Consider the following 20,694-nt stretch of genomic DNA (forward strand, 5'->3'; position numbering starts at 1 on the left):
TTTTTAAAATTGAAATCTAAATTAATTTGAATGATGACGATGAACAAAAGACTCGAGAATGTTTTTAGTAATTTGGATACCGAAACTAAAAGGATTAGTGTTCAGAAATTCTTCTCACTACACACCGACAGCTGAAACAAATGGCTTGAAAAGCGAAGAAACAACTACCGCTCCAACGTTAATTAAACGTGAGCTGAAAAGACTGATCGTTCCCACACACTGTGGACACATATAAAATAATATTTATCCTCGAAAAGAATGGACCTTTGAAGATCTTCCATGAAAAGAACGGGAAACGTTTGGCAACGTTTTAGAGACATTGGCTCAGTTTGTATTGACGCCAAACATCGGGTATGAGGATGTTGTTGGAAGTGGAATCATCATTCGGGGACTTCCGTATAAAACAGGAAGCCGGAAAGTTTTCGCGTTCCGTATGTTGTGTTCTTTTTATTTATAATTTTGCCGACCGTATGCGTGAATTCGTTTGCAGCACGCGCTGAGAACGCGACGAGGAGACATCAATCGTGTTGGCATGTGCCAGTGCGTGAAGCAACACCGCGTGCATGTTACTTTCGACATCAACAACACGACTAGTACAATACTAAGCAGAGACGTTCTGTATCGCTCAGGGATTATTAGTACCATTAGGCTTTTGCATGTATGGAGGCTCGGTTGGAAAATTATTGGCGGTACTACACGTACTGTCAGCAGGTCAGTCAAGTTATCCCAGAAATAATTTTCTAGTTTTTTCTGCTAGTTACCAGAATTTTTCTTATGATTTTATGATCACGATCTGATCTGCAATATAGTGTTGGTATTGTCCTCAGCGGAATCAGGAAATTTTGTCCCTGGTACGTTTCGGCCTCCAAAAAATTTCACACCTGACATTTCGTCTGCCTTGAACGTATGAGTGACTGATTGTGTGAGTGACTATATAATGATCTAGAACAAAGTGGTGGTATTGTTTATAGCCGGTGTTTTCAATCACAGCCCGCTTTTGAGCTTTTTGCCATGGCCCACCGACAATTTTTAGAAAAATGACTAGAAACATTGAAAGATGATTAAATTTAGAAAAATAATTCGCTAATGAAGTCCGCAAGCCACTAAGTTAATATGCGGTACTTGGAATTAGGAGATGATTTCCAGATACACTAGTAACGTTGTAAATTTGATGCATTACTAGGTTCGTCTTAGTGGGTTGGGAGTGCCCCTATGCCAAAATAGTTTTTAGGGTCCCATGATGTCATGTAATTTGGTATGAAAAACTCGGCATCCAAGAAGGCGTTGATATAATTACAGAATTTACAGAAATATATTACCGGAATATTGGAAGAAATAATTTCATAGTTATTGAATAAGTTAAGAATAGGCAAGAAAATTTTCAGAATTAGTGATAGTAATTACTTAGAAAATAATAAAACAATAATACCGTAATTATAAAGAACGAAATAACTTCAAGATTAATTAAAAGAAGTAATTCTTCCACATAAACGAGAACAGAAACATTTGAAGTAATTTAAAAATAGTTAATGGAGACTTAATTATTCAAAAACTCTTCCGCGCACGCGCGCGGAATTGGTGAAAAAAATAAATGTTTTCAGAAAAATCAAAATTGACAAATTATGAAAAAAATAATAATAATTTCACAATAAATGAAAGTCTTTAAATATTTTGGGCCATGTTTAACTCGGGGTTCCGTTGGCCCTTCTGTTAAGATGTCACTGTACATTACGCGGAGCCCTTGTAAATTTGGATTTCATTTTAAAATTCTAAACGGCTCAGTATGAGTTGGCGGCCCGCGGGCTTCGTGAACATAACCAACAGTATTTGAGTTGAAAAAAAAATATTTCTTATTAGTTAATGCACCGTTTGTCAACGTTCAAGAACTAGAGAAAAAGTAAAATATGCGTGAAAAAAAATTTGACTTACCAAACATACGGTATTTGTGCCCAATCAGAGTTATCTGGAGCAATGTAAATATTATTGATATTTGTGGTGTAAAATCGAATAGTTTTCATTCGATTAGACATGAATTCCTCGAATCTGCCTACTGATCATTATGCAGGGTGATCAGCGAATAAGCCCTTATTTCAAAATTAAATATCTCTACAACAAAGATCAATAGAATTATGCGGTAAACGGTACGTTTATTAGCAAAACTGTAAGAATGTTGTACAGAAATTTAAAAAAGTTAGTTTTTTTAAAAATTTTTTAAAATTAAAAAAAAAACAAAAAAAAAAAACTGAAGATTTTGGGGTTGCGAAAATCCTCATTTGTGTGAAGAGAAACCACTGCATTCGCCTAAAGTTACTGCATGGGCTGCGGTATGCGCCATGTGTGCTGACAAATTGTTCGAAAATTGTAACGTAACGTTCAGTAGTAATCGTTTCTCGCACGAAGAAGGGGCCGATAATGCCTCGTGCGCATACCGCAGCCCATGCAGTAACTTTAGGCGAATGCAGTGGTTTCTCTTCACACAAATGAAGATTTTCGGAACCCGAAAATCTCCAGTTTTTTTTTTAAATTTTAAAAAATTTAAAAAAAAACTAAATTTTCGAAATTTCTGTACAACATTCTTACAGTTTTGCTAATAAACGTACCGTTTACCGCATAATTCTATTGATCTTTGTTGTAGAGATATTTAATTTTGAAATAAGGGCTTATTCGCTGATCACCCTGGATTAAGAAACGGTGCTAATGGATGTTAAAATGATGTTTTATAAATTTAGTTAAAATTGAATACCTTTATTTCGTAAGATTGGAAAAAAATAATTATTTGGATAAATATATATTATCGTCAGATAAATAATTTGATATTTTACACCAAAAAACCATTTTTTGTTCTTTCATTCATCGTTCAATATGTTGTTACGGTAACATTTTACTAATAAAATAACTAAATAGTTATGAACATAATGTATTCGTTTTTCGTCAAATCTTAATTTAAGGATGCATGTGATAACCATCCATCACTCGGCAAGCAGGATTTTCTAGGAGAGGCTTGTAAAGTCTATACATTTTATCCTCTAGTCTTTGTTTTTGAGTCTGATTGCGTTTTATTTGCGATGTTTAGTTCGAATTCCGTTTCTTTTGTGAAGAAAAAATCAGCAGCACACAAAATATGTCTTATTACAGTGTTTCCAAAAGTGTGCAATATCGCCCCCTAGCGGGGTGGGGGTAGAAGCTTTGGGTTTAGTATAGGGTTCTATGAATTAGGAGAGGGGCAATGAGAATTTTTTTTTTTCTTTGAAGAAAGGGTTGCTGGACCGAAAAGATTGGGAAACTGTCTCAAGAAGTCCAAGAAGCTTCGAAAAAGGCGATTGTTAACGCCTTTTTTTTTAAAATTTGGTCAGTGAATTTATTTTATAATGTAGAGATTTACTAAGAAGGAATTTTTTTTTTAAATTTTACCCCAAAAGGGGTCTTAAGGGAGGAGGGATTTTCAGATTACTAAATCCACGAGAGTGAAGCCGCGGGTAACAGCTAGTCTTCTTATGAAGCTTTGACTGTATCTTCAATTCCTCTCCATGTGTGGTTTCAATATCCTTACTTCACAGTTTGCGCAATAGAGTTCGAAACCGACATGGGTTGTTATGTTAAGTTGATAAAGATATCTCCCGTAAATTGACTGTCAAACATTAGAATGATCCACATAACCACCTTGACAAGACTCGATTAGCAGTTAAAAAAAGTTTAAACGTCAGATTTCTCAGGTTTTCATCTCGGAGACACATCTTGCAGATTATATATTTTGGGTCTTTTTCCCTGTATAATTTTCCGTTTAATGTTGTTTTCCTATCGTCATAAATTTCACTGAACCGAATATCTGGCTTTAAAAGGCTGAGGAGTTCCTATCTATGAAGGACTGTGGGCACCGGTGGTGGATTTAAAATTTATAATCGCGCGAAGTGAAGATTTGTCTATATACAAGTGTGAAAGAAATGGCTGCGGAAATATTTGGAACAGTAGGAAACTCGAGGGAATTTCCGACCTTCAGCGATGAACATTTCGCGTGAGATATTGTAATTTTCTTCACTGGGTACAGTATGTATATAACGCACACGGGTTATATGTTCTCTGAAATTCATATACGACCAGAAAAGCTGCTAAGACATCTGAAGACGAATACTATCACTCGAAACTTCAGTATGAGATCAGCTAAAATTCAGATCGCCACTCAAAAGACGCAAACCTATATATGCCGTCTAGGTACAGGGCTATATATAGTAAGGGCTGTTTCATAGCTTTGATGTTGCGCCTGAAGCCTTGGCTCAGTGGACAAGGTCTCAGAGCTGCTGTATCTTTCTCACAAAGGACATCAGGCTTGCAGAACGTACTGTGTTGAAGAGGATTATTTTAAATTTTAGTTGTTTATTTTGCTGTTTTTTAAATGAGTGATTTCTCATGCAAAATAATGATAAGAACTTCAAACATTTTATGTCAGGCTTTTTTATCATATTCGCTTCCCATGCTTTTATGTTGCAGTTGTATTGTAATACCGAAGTTCTCTGTCAAGGCTTTCAAAAGCTACACCTAATTCAAATAAAAACATAAAGGTAATTAAAAACTAATAGAAAGTTTAGAAGATAATTGAAATTCTCGAGTTCGCTTTCAATCAACCCAATAAAAGTTAGCTTACGTACGTGGCTCCACCGAAATAGACCCGAGATAAACATTCTTAGTGGGAGTTACAAAACGTCTTGTTCCAAGTGTTTAAATCGATGAACGAAGCTAGCCAAAATAAATATACAGACACCAATGAAAATCTAAAACATAATTTTGCAAAGAATTTAATAGAAGGGGCAGTACAAGCGTTTCTGCAAATCACCGTAATTAACAACGTAGCAAAGCGGGCGCCCTCAGTCCTGCAGGTAGTACCGACTCCAGCGTCTCATGAGACAGCCTTGCTGTAGGCCCTGGTCTAAGACATCACGGGGCGTTCCAGCCAAAATTTTTGCTAGCTTCTTATATCGATTTTTCAAAACAGATTCTCTAGTAAAAAATATAGAAACATTTATTTAGGGGGATCTTTTCAGGACCCTCTCGGCCAACCTCCCTTCATTTTTCTGCTGGTGGTGTATATTGCTGTTGAATAAGTAGATTGCCTAGTAGGAAAATAATGTGAAAAAAGAGAGCGAGAGAGAATCAATAACTGAATCAGCCACAAGTGTTTCCCAGACCTTTACCTGGAATTGAAAATTCGCCGCATGGGAAAAAGAACCTCATTCCCTTAAAATGGGACTTGTTGTGTATCAATAAATTTTGTACATTCTCTGGAAAACCGGGTTAGAAAGAAAAATGACACAATACACAGAAAAAAACTGGAAAAAGTTTATTATTATTATTTTTTTGTTGTTGCAAACAAGGTTATCACAAGATTGCCATGGAGGTCTAAGGAATACAAATATTACTTTCATTTTCCCGTTCCGAAGCAGAGTTTCTTATTTTGTTCGTGAAATCGGACGAAATTACTTTCTTCCTTAGAAATCGAAACGAATTTTTCGCAATATTTTTCTAATTTCTTGGTTAGGAGATTGACTTTTCTTTTGGGGCGGAATTTCTTGTTTCACCGAAGATAGAGATTGTATTTTGTATCGGATTGAATGAAAAGTTCCTTCATTTTCTTTTGAGAGATATTTTTCCTGACAAGAATAACACTAATGTAATTTAACTTATAGCTTTACTTTATTCATATAGCTTTTTACTTTTACCTTCAAAAAAGTGAAATGCTTCCGTATATTCGGATTAGGAATGTTTACGAGTATACGGTTAAATAGTAGTATAATATCAGTTATGAGTAACGAAATAGTGGATGAAAATCCGCCCACATATGGAGGAACACCGTGAATCAGATTATTCCTTGACAGTTACCTGCAGCAACAGTCAAAATCAATAACTGTAGTGTAAAAGGTGATTCATATAGAGAACCGGCCCCACAAAATACAAATACAAATACAACGCCACAACAGGCAAATTGCCCAACGAGGTGGCTGCATCAAAGATCCCCGAGCCCCTACCTACTACTGCTACACCCCCCCCCCCGCGGAACCCCCCAACGAATCGATACATGCGGGAATGTACGTGTAGTGCAACCTGACGTAAAGTTTTGTTTTTTCTGTGTAATGCTTGTTATGTGTAGTGCTGTCATCTGCCCCCAGTTTTACTAACTATGAGTGAAGTGTTATGGTTGAATGATTTACCGTTGTAGGACTGTTGCTCTCTGTGGCGAGACTTTTTAACGGGGAGATCGGCTCGCATTTGCGCCTTGAAGTTGGGAACCACAGAAAACCAACTTCAGCCGACCACCACTGTGGGGTTCGAACCCGGATCCTCGCATCACGAGTCCGGCACTGTAACCACTCGACCACCACAGCGGCTTACAGAGATACATGACAAAAGATGCCCTATACATATATAACAAACCTTGTACGTTGGAGGACCATTTGTAGAGATTAGAGCAAGTGGGTGCCGTTTTCTTGAAGATGCGTGGGAAATCGATTAGTGATGAGTTGCGGTGTTCCTTTGGTGTATGTCCTGATTCACACACAGCAGGAATGCTTTTTTTCTTCCAAATTTTATAATGCGTGAGTGTGAGGTTTGGTTGTATATGCACCCATCCTTCGGGAAAGCTTCGGTACCTCTCTCAGATAGGGATTAGATCGTCTCCCGTTCCTCAACGTTCAATGCGTACACTCTGTATTTCAGAATAACCCCCCCCCCCCCCCCCCCTAAAAAGACATCAAGGCTTCTGAGGTCTGGGGATCTTGATGTCATTGGACTTAGCACCCTATGTGCTGCCACCTGTTTGCGCCATTCATAAATTTTTTGACTATTCTACTCTAGGAAGCCGAGAGACGCTTATTCGATATTAGAAGATAGATATATTCAAATATAAATTCAGTTAAAGATATTAATATGTGCTTATAGAGAGATATTAATATTCGCTTATAGATATATCCAAATATTTAGCAGTACTTATATCAAACAATTATTAGCTAATCCATTGGGCCGGTTCTATAAGACTCGGCCTGTATTAGAAACACGAACGCTATCAGTTAGAAATTCCTCGGAATATGGACTGAGTCATTGTTCGGTTAGTTAGTTAGAACCGTTCTCTTCATCCAATGAAATGCGGCACATCCTTCAATAATACGTGTATTAGACATGAGGTGATAAAACTCAAGCCATAAAAATGTAAGTTTATTTGGCCTCGAAAAGTTGTACTTCTTCAAAGATATTTATTCGCAAAAACGCCTACACCGGATTTTGGAAAAACCGTCTGACACTTCATTGATGTCGAAAAAGACGATCTGTTAACGTTGTAAAAATACGTAAAGAAACAGACGAATATAGGGATTCCTTTTTATATTTGTTCTTTGAAGCTATTTTTTTGCTCTCTTGCGTTTTCGTCTAGCCACACGTGTACGTGACGTCACAATTTCGTCATTACGTTGAGAAAACAAGACTCGAGAATAAGACGTAAAGTTACATAAAGCAGATAAACTAAACATAGAAAATCCACGGAACGGTCTGTTTTTTTTGAGACGATCGAGAGGAAGACGAATAGACAGGCCCTGAAGCAATGTTGCCAGGAAGAGCAAATATTCTTTTGGAATCTGGGAGCACAGAATGCATTATTACCTCAAATTTCTTTTTTCTGAAGCACATTTTTTATAAACGGAAAGAAAAAGAGATGTACAAGAAATAGCGAACCTTCGAGAACTTCAATTTTTGTGCGGTTCTAAACTGCGGAATCGTTTTGGTGAGATCGAACGCCTTTTTACGTTCCTCGAAATGGCCTGTCTCTCTAAAAAGAAAGAAAGAAATGTATAGTGAATATCATCCTTGTCTAACCTATGGTCCGCGACGATGGCACAGGTGGTCCGGAGGTAGATTGATTGATTGATGACCACTCACACGCCCAGAGCTGTTGTGCAAGACAACGTCCTCTCTTCACCTCCTGGGAGGCTGGGTCGTGTCGGAGAGCATCTTCTATTTAATAATTATATACATTCTATGGAAACAATCAATCAGAGAACATTGAGCATGTTATAATCAGGATTAACATAAGAGAAAATGAAATAATAATAAATATATATACCAAAGAGAAGAAAGAAAAAAAACATTAGATTAATCGAAACATAGATTAAACACAGATTAATTATATACATTAACATCTGAATGCTGTAATTGTGATGTAGAGCAGTGGTTCTCAACCTGGGGCCGTATGGCCCCCTTGCGGTCCTGGGATATTCTAGGGGGACCACGGGAGAAAATCAGAAGAAAGGTGATCCACGACAGGTGGCGAAGGGAAAGCTGTGAAGAGAAAAGCTTTAAAAGTGAAACATGGTTGAAAAATATTACTACTTTCAGAATTCATCAGATCCGTCCATAGAACGAGGGGCATCTTAACCCTTGGGTGTATGTGGGCATGACCCGGGTCTTCATGTCTATAATGGAGGGAGAGGGACTGCACTATATGGGAGCTAGTACTATGATTTTCACATGTAAGCTGTTACTTCCAGCTAAGTATGAAGGGCCGTCACAGTAACGGTTGATGTGTTGGGAGGGTTGATTTATTTTGTTCGTTGGATCGTCCCGTATTTCACACAGACCGTTTTTTACAATATAATTTGACTCCTGGGAGAGATGATAATCCACCATTTGAATCCGTGCCTAGCCAGGATTCCAAAGATTGGTCTGATTTATTAAATTTTCATTCATAATAAAAAAAATAGAAAGTATCTCACTCTTGAATGAGGGTAGAGGGGGACCCTAGGATAGGACAGGGGGCCACGGGAAAAAAATGTGATCCATAAGGGCTGAAAAAAGGTTAAGAAACATTGATGTGTGTAGAGGGTATCTTAAAGGGAGGAAGGGTCGCCTGGAGTGATCTTTCTTTACTCCTGAGTCTTGTGATCATGGGATGCAGGCTAGGAATTTTTGGTTTTGGTTCTGAGGCGGTACATTCGGAGTCGTTGGAATCGTCAGTCCGGTTAATTGGACGTCTGAATTCTGTTTCGCATGTTTCACAAGTTTTATCATGCGATTTGCATTCATCGGACTCCTGATGATGCGTCGTTTCCACAGTGTCAGCTTGTCCCGGTCTGGTAATTTAAAATGGAATTCTTTGGTCTTGACGCACCGTGAGATGAAATGAAAATTATTTCCCTCTTTTTCGCAGAGGCTACTATTTTGAATCTTGCCAGATAGGCCGGGAATGGCCCGTGTTCGGTGAAAAAGATTGTGATGTGTTTCTGGGCCATGGCAAGTGGTGTATATTGCTTTAACGCACACCAACTCATCGCCATACGGCAATTTCCAACCAGAGGAGTTGAAGGGAAATGAAGGTTCCATCCATCGGTTGTTGCCCCAGGTTCGGTAGGTAAAAACTTGCTTCTAATGGTCTATGCCCGGATTCGAACCCATGAATCTTGATGGTAACCTTCATAGTGGAAGACGAGCACCTTACCACGGCGCCACTCGGGCCAAGTGGCGCATACTGACTTTGGGTAGAATTTCGTGGATCTTACGAAATTCTGTACATTCAGTGTCCCATCTTTCTTGCCAGTGACGTAATGATTGTTGCATCCATTTTCTTTTGTATAGTAATTGAGAGATTGGTAGGGTATAGGGGGTTCCCTCTTCCTTGGTGGCCAGCTTTGCGAGGAAGTCTGGTCCGGAGGTAGACATGTTTATTTAATGTACTGAAGGAAAAATCATTCAGTTGTGATAAGAAATTAACTTAATGGACGTTATAACCCTTATGGGTTCCAATAAAAAAGTTTTACCCGTGTACTTGGGATAACCATATTAGCATCGAGGTAAATGCGGGAAATTGCGATCTTAAATACGGGATACCGCTGATTGCATCACAAAAATACTATTTACTATAATTTTCATAATTATCGCTAATTGATGAGGGGTGGAGAATGAATTTGTAAGTAATGGAGTAATCCAAAATGGAGCTAATCCGATTCAGCTACTATATTGTATAACCGTGTATCACAGGTTGTCGAGGAAAAAAATTGATTCGGTGCCTACCGAAACTTCTTACATCAGCGCATCGAACTTTAGTCAGGGATCTCTAGTTACCTCACGAATTGACCGGTCAGAGCCCGAATTATTTCTGAAAATTGGACTTTGGCCAAAATCGGACTCGGCCAATCCGCGAAGTTTCACAGTGTGATTCACGTGAAATGTCATAACAGAATTAAAGTTACACGATACGTTATATATATGTGCGTTGTATATACATGCACTTAAATGTGCAGCGATTTTCATTTTCCCGACGGGAATTCACCGCACAATACAGTCGAATCCCGTTTTAGCGAATAACGATATAGCGAAAAATCTCGTTTCAACGAACACGTTTCTATAATCCCCCAGATAAGTTTTCATAGGAACAATGAAAAAAAAAACAAAAAACTGGAATTCCTATATAACGAAGTGATTTCTCCGTTCTCTTGGAGTTCATTACAACGGGATTCGACTGTACATTATTTAAAATATCCCGAAATACCTGTAAGTGGAATTTCCGATTTTTTGCGACCATCTCCGTATTTATTTTCAGATTTGATCATTTTAGTTTCCCAAAACAGGACAAAAATAAGGATTATCAGCCAATATCTCCCTAGACGAATGTTTACTGAAATTTCTTTTCCCAGATTGACGTAAAATCAATCGTATCCTATATATGTTTAAAAAAACTATCTAAGATTAAAACAAGAGCTTAAGAAAAAGCTGGAAGTTCGTGGGTTGGGGGAAAGCTGTAGTCGCGTATCTCGCTCAGAATGTGATATTAAATTTACGGGAAATATATTATTTCGTCTCACTTTCATTTCTTTTGATCTTTCTGTTGATTTTATGAAATGAAATCTTTATTTCATTTATTTCATCCGCTGCATATACAACAATACGTAAATAATGATGATGGTTATTGTTACACAAACTCTCGACGTCTTCGGTAAATCTTTCCCCCTTTCTTTTGTTGCATTGAAAACTGTCTGGTTTTGATCTTCGAAAAATGAAGAATCGTGTGAGCGGTGATTGTTTTCTTCTTTGCGCTCTTTCAAAGGCACTTTGTGTGTGAAAGACAAGTTCCCATCGAAAGAAAGATTTTACGAAATGAATTGTAAGGTTACGAAGAGTTACATTTATCGATTCCTCAGAAGCCTTTAAAAAAAAAACTCTTCCCTCATTTACCTTTTAGAAGTAATATTTCGAACTGACGTTAGAAATGCCTGAACAAACAGTTTGGCAATATGAAGGATGATGTACTGTAACTGCTGGTTCGGCATTTATTTCATCAGCCATTCGTCGTAGAGGTCGGGTTCTAATTTAAAAAGTGCTCATAATGTGTTCAAAAATCACTCTGTACCAATTTTGAGCGTGAAAATATATTTTTATCATTAAATATAAAATCTAAATTTTTAAACGGTCCCCTTGTCCTCTATTTCTGTGGTGTTTGGTCAGAACATGATAACTCCAAAATCACAGTTTAGAGATAGAAGCATTCTCTCTCTCTCTCTCTCTCATTGTCATTTAAAAATCAAAAATAAAGTGTACACACAAATACAAATGAAAATATCATACATCAGCATGTTGTTTAGTCGTACGCCCGTATTTGTGCATTTATCTCACTTCTAATTAGTTATAATTAGCAAGACTTCCTTTTAGATCAAAAAGTCGTGCTTCGGAGATATCATGTTCTGACCAAACACCACAGAATTTTCAATTTGAAAGTTTTTGCCCTGTCTCTTTTGAGGAAAAAAAAAATCATGTTCCGAAATGCAACGTTCGCTGAGATATTTGAATTCAAATATCTGAGAAAAGTCGGGAAAGGATTGCGTAAAACTTACCGGAAACACATTTATGCTGTTTTTCTTCCCAAGTTTTTAGCGATTTTCGAATTATATCTCAACGAATATTGCACGAAATCCCCGTATATATGTGTAAGATTGGGGGGAGCTTTGGTGAATTATTACCTGCAAGGCAATTTTTTTTTCCTCATGGGGGGGGGGGTGAAAGGTGAGACGGAGTTCTATCGAAAAAGTCCCAACTTTGTTATGGAATAATGGTCGGTAACTTCGACCTCCCCATAATCCTTTGTGCCGCGAAAATTGCTGTTAGCTCCTTCGTCGGCCATTTTGAGCCACCCACCCGTTCAACCCACGTGACGACTTCCGAAAAGAAGGGGGGAAGGGCGGATAAACTAAATGACATGTAAAAACGGGTTGTAGTGAAAATCCCTGTTACCGAAAGCGTTCCGGGATGTTTTATTGCACGTATAAACGGGGCTTTAGAAACATGGACATTTTTTTGGTGGATTTTGGCTTCCGGAGAAAACAGAGCGAAAACTTTCTAATTGGGAGATAAAGGAGAGGGGAGGGGGGCATTTCAAGATTTGTGATTTTATGACGCTCTGTGTTTTCAGTCTCATAACTGATACAGAGTGATTTTTGTGCAATTCAGGGGGTTGGTGCACGCAAATTTTCCAAAAAACACATATTTTTCAATTTTCAAATACTATGAAATTTTCTGCGTCTAACTGTGTTTAAGTTTGTGTTCTACCTGTATTAAAAATATTTTTAATGTATTTTTACATTAACTGCTGGCAGGCATTACACATGCTAATGTTTTTCACTAAAGTGCGTTTTTCTCAAAACTATGTTTATTGTTAGATAAGGAGCATTTTTTCGAACACCGCTCATTAAAATGTCATGAAACTTTGTATGTCTCTCACCACTGTAGCGTTACACACTTTAACACGAGGATTTTTTATTAAAATTATTTTAAAATTTTTTATGGCACAAAATATTTGTAAATTTTGATGATTTTTGAAAAAGTTGCATGTTGTTGGAGTTAAATTTCGATAATAAAAAACAACCAACAATTAAAATCATAAAAGCTCGTGTTAACGTGTGTAACACCTATAGTGTTGAGAGGCACACAAAGTTTCATGGCATTTGAATGAGCGGTGTTGGAAAAAATGTTCCTTATCTAACACAATAAACATAGTTTTGAGAAAAACGCATTTTAGTGAAAAACATTAGCATGTGTAATGCCTGCCAGCAGTTAATGTAAAAATACATTAAAAATATTTTTAATACAGGTGGAACAAAAACTTGAACACAGTTAGACGCAGAAAATTTCATAGTATTTAAAAATTGAAAAATATGTGTTTTTTGGAAAATTTGCGCGCACCAACCCCCTTGAAACGTTTTGTTTCCGTAGAAAAAGTCCGTAGAAACTTAAAAATGAATAAAAACCGAAAAAATAACCAATATAAAAAACGGTTTGCAAAGTTAGCTTCGCTGGGTCGCGGGAATTTTTTTAAGAAAGGAAAAGAAATAACTCCAAAAACAGCCAACAGATGACGCTTGTATGAGCGACTTCGGTGGAAATATGCGAATGAGACGGTTATAAGAACTTGCGCTCCTAATCCACAAAACAGTTCACCTTTGTAAACCGTGTATGTGGACCTGCTGCACTCTGGCGTTGCTGGATTCGTGACTCGCCTGCAATGTGTTATCCCCTGTGGTGGTGGTGGTGGTCACGGTCAGTGGAACACATACGGCTGTGATTTGGAGGCATTCTGTTCGTTATTTGCGTATCTTTTGTTTGACTTGTGTACGTCAGCACCATCTATTGGTTGTTTCTTGAGTTATTTTTTTCCTGGCAAAAATTAACGTGACCTAGCGATGCTAATCCTGCAAACAGCGGTTTTTATAAAGTTTTAAAGTTTCTGCGTACTTTATGCTCACCATATATATATGTGTGTGTGTGTAGGGTGAGGTTATATTAATTTTTAAACAAATATATATATACAGTCAAACCTCGTTGAGTCACTCTTGGGAGAGCAAAAATATGACTTAGTAAGCCATAGCTGTGCCAATTCCTGCATGAAGATAATTGGGACTTCCAAAAAGTGATCCGGTAAGCGGAGTGACGTGTTAACCGGATGACGCACTAACGAGGTTTGACTGTATATGTCCAAAAATTAATTATTGAAATACATAATTCCAACAATTTCATTAAAAAATGCAAAGACCACAACAGAGGAAATGCCCAATAAGGTGGTTTGAAATAGATGCTCATAAAAAAATATGGATGTCGGATATAAACTACACAGAAAATACAGCAACCCAATAGGAGCAATGAAAAACCAATGATTATGATATAATATAAATATACTGCCCATAAAAAAATGATGGTCGTCAAAAAGCAGCGGTGCATTATCTGCGCAAAGAAATTGAATCTCCCCTTTCTATCTACTGCCTCAATATATATCCTAACCTTTTCATTTGATTGAACCTGCAGATAATTTCATCTTGCTGCGTACAGCCTGCGGAATACAAGCAGGGAGAATACTTTGCATATTATAAACGTATACTTTTTCACAACCTTGAATTAGACGAAGGGAAGGAAAAAAAGCGTTTTCAATCGCCATGTCTTTTCCTCTTAATTTTAAAATGCGAACAGAAGCAAGATTGCCGAAAGCCCCTGCACCCTGGCGTTGAGGTTACACGATTTGGGGAGGGGGGGGGGAAGGTGTTGACCTCATGCGGTCCTTAGTCAAGTTGTATTCGACGGAGAACCACAATAAGATATATTACAGTATTTCATTCTTACAAGGGCCCCTCACGATAATAAGAAGTTCCCCTGTGAATTTGGCTTCTTAGCGAAACTTATAAGCTATACAAAATTTTCAAGGGGACGAACAATCAGGGGCTTCCTTAATTGAAAGGGGGATGGGGCTTTAAATGTACGAACGAAATGCCAAAGAAAGCTCTCGACCGCTAAGGGTTATAATGCTCGATTGAGAAAGGTGCTCTACAGCAGCGGTTCCCAAATACTTTTAGTCGCGCCTCCCCCCCCCCCCCGAAATCTTAGTGCCTATCATAGCCGCTGCGGTGGTCGAGTGGTCATAGTGACGGACTCGGGTTCGAACCCCACCGTCACCACAGTGGTGGTCGGCTGCAGTTGGTTTCCTGTGGTACCCAACTTCGAGGCGCAAATGCGAGTCGATCTCGCCGTTAAAAAGTCTAGCCACAGACAGCAACAGGCCTACAACGATAAATCATTCAGTAATTACACTTCACTCATAGTTGGGAAAACTGGCGGCAAATGGCAGCACTACACATAACAAGCATTACACAGAAACAAACTTTACGTCAGGTTTCGCTACACTTACACGCATATTCCAACATGTACCAATCCGTTAGAGGTTCCGCAGAGGAATATGGACGAGGTGCATGTCTGGTGTAGTAGTAGTGTCTATCATGGACCCTCTCCCCCATGCATAGCAGTAAAAACTACACCAATTTGTCAGTGAGAACAATAGAGGACATTCTATCCCCAGTACTAGTAAATGTGATGCAATAGCAATGCCTGTGCCTGAACTGGAAAAAAAAATTCTTACTCCTAGTGAGAGATGTCACCACAAGTACAATTTTTGTCAAAAATCATAACAACATAGCCAGTCATTGCAGCCTACCAATGTTGAAGCTATGTTTTTTTTTTCTCGTTAATTTAATCAGGTAATTTACATTGTTGATTTTCACAACTTAGCTTCAATTTTGTTTATAATTTCTCAATCGGGCCGTGGACCCCCTTGGGGCACGGGTACTCCCGATCGGGAACCGCTGCTCTACAAAATTCCATTGCTGAATAGCCTTTCAACGAAGTGAGACACTCTTAGACAGTGTTTCTCAACCACTGGGCCGTGGCTCATGACCGGGCCCTGGTAACTTTCATACCGGGCTGCGAGTGATTGGTCGTTTTAGTTTTCCCCATTCGTTCGCCGGGAGTCGTGTGTTTGACACCGGGCCTTCTACTTACAAAAATAAATGAAACCAGGCGGCGGGCTTTCAAAGGTTGAGAACCACTGCTCTCTTAGATGCCGAAAGAAAGATTGAAAGAGTATCCTTAGGTCTGTTTTGATATGATTCGTAGCATGACCATGTGTTGAGAAAAATTTATTTTTCAAAAATGTAACTATATTTCATACAAATAGATCAAAAACAGTAATACAAAATTGAATAAATTCTCTTTTACGGCCAAGTAATGGTTTCCTTTTGTTTCAAGGGCTTCAATATGACCTCTTTGTTATGGTCATCACCTCTTTTATGAACGATTGTTTTGTGCCGCCGGTGTGCGCAAAAGAGGAGTTTCACTGTACAATATCGAATTCCTAGTAATTTATTTTGACCGCTTCGCAGAATTTATGTAAATTGGTCAAGGTGTGGCGTTGAAGGACACCCGTTTCATGAAAACAGACTATATTTTTCTTTGCAGTGGGTTCTTATATGAAGAGATGGCTGGGCGACATCTACTAATATACTGTACTCATTCACCTGTGCGAATCTACGTGGTTGCTGGTCTTCATCCGCAACTTATGTCGCCATATCACAAACTGGACTTTCATTGGTGTTTCTGTACACCTGGATTGCTTGTTCAAAAGTTGTTTTTTTTATGTCTCCAACAGTAGTAATCAATCATGACAGAACAACCGGGAGCCAATTCAAACACGTTTTTATGGGAATGCGACGAATACTCGAGTAAGTTATTTCCGGAAGAAACATTTTACCTTAAAAATACGAGAGTGCTAATCTCGGGACCAAGCAAAACGGAACCAAACGATCCGATTCAAAATGAGTTGGTGCTCCCAAGCCACCTCTGGCATTTCGTAGAGTCCACGAAGAGGAAGATTGGAACAATTTCGTAAAACACAATATTCAGAGTGGAAATTAAAACAAACGTCATGTATGTTTAGGACCGAAATTCGAACCAAATAGTAGAGCCGGAAAAGTATGTTGATTGGTACCAAAATGACATGAAATATTTCAATGCTCACGAAGGCTAAAATAAATATACGAAAGCCTAATCTTTACAAACTTGGTTCTATACACTAATGATAATAATCCCGACAACTAGTTTCCCCGAAATTACGATCTCTCAGAAAGTTCGGAAATCATCGATTTGCGGCGGTGGAATGAATATTTCGTTTAATTTGCGCGAGTCGTGACGAGAAATCCGAGGATGTTTCGAAACGGTTCCCAAGATTAACTCGGAATTATAGGATTCGTGCCTCATTGATTTTGGGATTTGGGTGTATTCGATTGGATTCCCTTTCGAAAAACCATTAGGAAATCAAGAGTAGAAAATAAGACCTTTGGACTATTTTCACATTTTAAAAATTGCACAAATAATATGGTTCCGAAAATATTCAAGATACGACGAGCCCATGAGAACTCACAAATTTAAATTAGCATGGATTCTTAAAATGATAACCCGTGAAAGGAATTGTTGGGACTTTGCACAGTTGAAGGCCGCAGTTATTATTATTGTTCCGGATAATGTTTCACAAGACTTCGCGATTGCAAAACAAGAAGCGGTTCGACGGACAAACACAGATTTATTTACAGAACAGCAATTTACACGTATTTACAAGCTAATCAGAGAGCTAACAACTTTCTCGTAAAGTTAAATCACAACTGACTTTTCATCCAATCTCTCTCTCTTATTCTAGCTTGCCATCTTGTGAGCGCCACACTATTTATAACCCTGGTAGAAACTTCGAGAAAAAGAACATTCCACAAATTTCTAGTTTACAGTTTCCAAGTTAGCGGCGCTACCGTGTGGAGGTGTGGGAACTACTGTCTGGAGAGGCGGGACCTTCTGGAATGTTCTCACCAATCGCATCCCTCTCCGATAAACCGAAACCGGCATCAACTCCCGTTGCCAACAGAAGACCGCGAAAAAGAAGTGCGCCATCTATTGCCTACAGTTCGTAACATTATTTTTTCCGTCCGCAGAATACGGAAATTATACCCACAGTAAAAAGATCCGGATGTTTTTCGTTCGAGATTCATGTTTTCTGGTAGCTAACACTACAATGCGTGATTTTTTTATTTTGAGCTGATAATTTTATTCATAATTAATTACGCCTATAGAGAGGCGGGAAAAATATTAAAAAAAAATCTATTCCGAATTGTACTCTTTATACAGGGTCATAAGGTATCCGACTACCTTTCTTGTCACTTTTCTTTAAAATGGTTCTGGAGTGAACTTTAAATACATTTTTTGATAGAAAGTGTCTCGAAATGGTGAAAACAGAGGACAAATTTTGGTCTATTTATTATATTTTCTATGAAAAAGTCGTTTTTATGTCAAGTTTTAGGCAAAATTCACGTGATATTCGAAACACGATTGCAAAAAATTTTATTAATGAAATGTTTTGTGATTGTCACAGTGCATTAAGCTAGTACTGTTGCAGGTTATGAACCAAAATTTAAAGGATTGCATGGTATGTTCATAAGTTACACCAAAATATGTTTAAGTACGTGTGAATTTTTTGAAATTTCATCCTACATTTTGCCTATAAAACACCGTAATTCAAAAAATATATGTGATATACTTTAGATTTTGGTTCCTAACCTCAACAATATATAGCAAAATATCACATTAAAATTTCGTGAGGATGCAATGAATCAATTTTTATAAATCATGTCACAAAGTCAAGTAAAATGTCAAAAAATAGCATTCACGTAAAACACGTTTAAAGTCTTTATTCGCGTATTACTTGCATGTAAAAACGCAACACTAAAGTGAATGTAACTTTGATTCTAAACATCATATAAACAAAACAAGGCCCGTTTTGGAATTACAACAAACGGGGCTTTTATAAAAAATTAAAAAAATTAAAATCCATATTTTCTTCCAAAATGACGTTTTCAACGTCGTCGGATACCTTAAAGAGAACGTGGACGTAAACTAGCAGATAAAATAAATGTATTGAAGTAGTACTTGTTTCCAAATATATACATAAGTTGTGCATTCTTTGGGATTCACACCATAGAAAGAAAACAAATTGGGTTGCAAACTTCAACGCAATGAAGTGAAAATAAATCATTTCGACCCCACAGTGCATGATTTTATTTTTTGACAGGTTACAGAAGATCTACATTTCCTTTTTTTTAAATCGAGTTTTACTGCCATCAATGGCTTTTGAATGAAAATGAAAAATGGGAATAATGAATGTCACAAACATGAAGTTGCCAATTGGCAACGGGAAAAGAAACATGTTTCAAATTAGATGTTGCCAATCGGCAACAGTATGCAGGGTTAATGCGCCATCTCGTGTCATGTACAATTAACAACTCTCTCAACAGACGTTCATTCCGAATAGGCTTTTAACGCTGTTTACTCTACTGTTTAATATGTTAATAATTAATAAAATACATAGTAAAGTTTTAAAATAGCAATTTGGATGCAAATATTTGGGAGAGTTCAACTGTGAAATTTGTGAAAGTAAAAAATTATTTGTATTTTTTGTTCGTTGAAAAATGAGTGAAATACGTAAATATGACTATTCAAAATTAACCAGGTTCTACTATGGTAGAGCTTGGTAAGACGTTCATTCTTAACCCTGTATCACTTCGTGGCAACGACAACTGCAACACTCCGAAAAAATTTGGGACATATCGTTGTTCCCTATAAGAAACGATCGTAATAATGCGTGGGTGTTAAAACGAGAATATACTTCATTTACTTGACAATTTTCGTAACGATCAGGTATAAAATTAGAGTTGGCCCTAGATATATTAAAGGTAAAGAGTCAGAAAATTCGAGGGGATACCTGATCCAGTGGCGTATTTACGGGCGCGGGGGCTGAGAAAGCTACAGACGAAAGCGGCAAGTTCTTATGGGTGGCAAATTTTAGAAATGAGGGGGCTAACAAAATTTGCACGTAATGAGAGAAAGATGGCAAAATTTTATAACTACGAGTCCACCTCTACCCAGAGAGTGAGAGTCTAGGTCAGTGAGTGACCTAGAGAGTTTGCAAGCACGTTAGTGAGCAAAATGATCTGGAGCATGTGTAAGCATGTGAATGAGCAAAAGAGTGATCTAGAGCTTATGTAAGCATGTGAATGACAGAAAGAGTGACGCGAAGCGTGTGTGAGTATGTGAATGGCTAAAAGAGTGACCTAGAGTGTCTGCGAGCATGTGCTCGACCAAAGGAGTGTGCAAGCATGTGAATCACCAAAAGAGTGTGCAAGCATGTGAATCACCAAAAGAGTGTGCAAGCATGTGAATCACCAAAAGAGTGTGCAAGCATGTGAATCACCAAAAGAGTGACTAGAGAGTGTGTGAACATAAGAGTGACCTAAAGAGTGTGTGAACATAAGAGTGACCTAAAGAGTGTGTGATTATGAGAATGACATAGAGAGTGTGTGATTATGAGAATGACATAGAGAGTGTGTGAACATGAGAATAGTGACCTAGAGAGTGTGTGAACATGAGAGTGACCTAGAGAGTGTGTGAACATGAGAATAGTGACCTAGAGAGTGTGTGAACATGAGAGTGACCTAGAGAAGTGTGTGAACATGAGAGTGCCCTAGAGAGTGTGTGAACATGAGAGTAACCAAAAGAGTACGCAAGCATATGAGTGACCAAATGAGTACGCAAGCATATGAGTGACCAAATGAGTACGCAAGCATATGAGTGACCAAATCAATACGCAAGCATGTGAGTGACCGAAAGAAAGACTCGGAGACACGGCAAGACCGGATCATGAATCCAGCCAACTACGCGGCCGCAGAAGGCGCCAACTGAGGGTGGACGGTTTTTTAGGACGCCAACTGAACTGGAGTGGCGACTTTTTTATCACCAAAATATTATTCGCTTACA

General features: G+C 38.1%; 1 protein-coding gene across 1 annotated transcript in view; it reads left to right on the top strand.

Moving 5' to 3' along the window:
• Window positions 1-417: 417 nt before the first annotated feature.
• The window catches only part of LOC149081516 (uncharacterized), a 108,477-nt gene continuing 88,200 nt past the window's right edge, over window positions 418-20,694 (top strand). Inside the window, exon 1 of the mRNA XM_089237358.1 lies at window positions 418-711. Coding sequence (XP_089093484.1) covers window positions 657-711 — 55 coding nt within the window. The 5' untranslated portion in view covers window positions 418-656. The remainder of the gene's footprint in view (window positions 712-20,694) is intronic.

The sequence above is a fragment of the Pholcus phalangioides genome, unplaced genomic scaffold (assembly GCF_987345545.1).
Source record: "Pholcus phalangioides strain wild (caught in Gottingen) unplaced genomic scaffold, Ppha-v1.0 ptg000010l_1, whole genome shotgun sequence".
NCBI lineage: Eukaryota > Metazoa > Arthropoda > Arachnida > Araneae > Pholcidae > Pholcus > Pholcus phalangioides.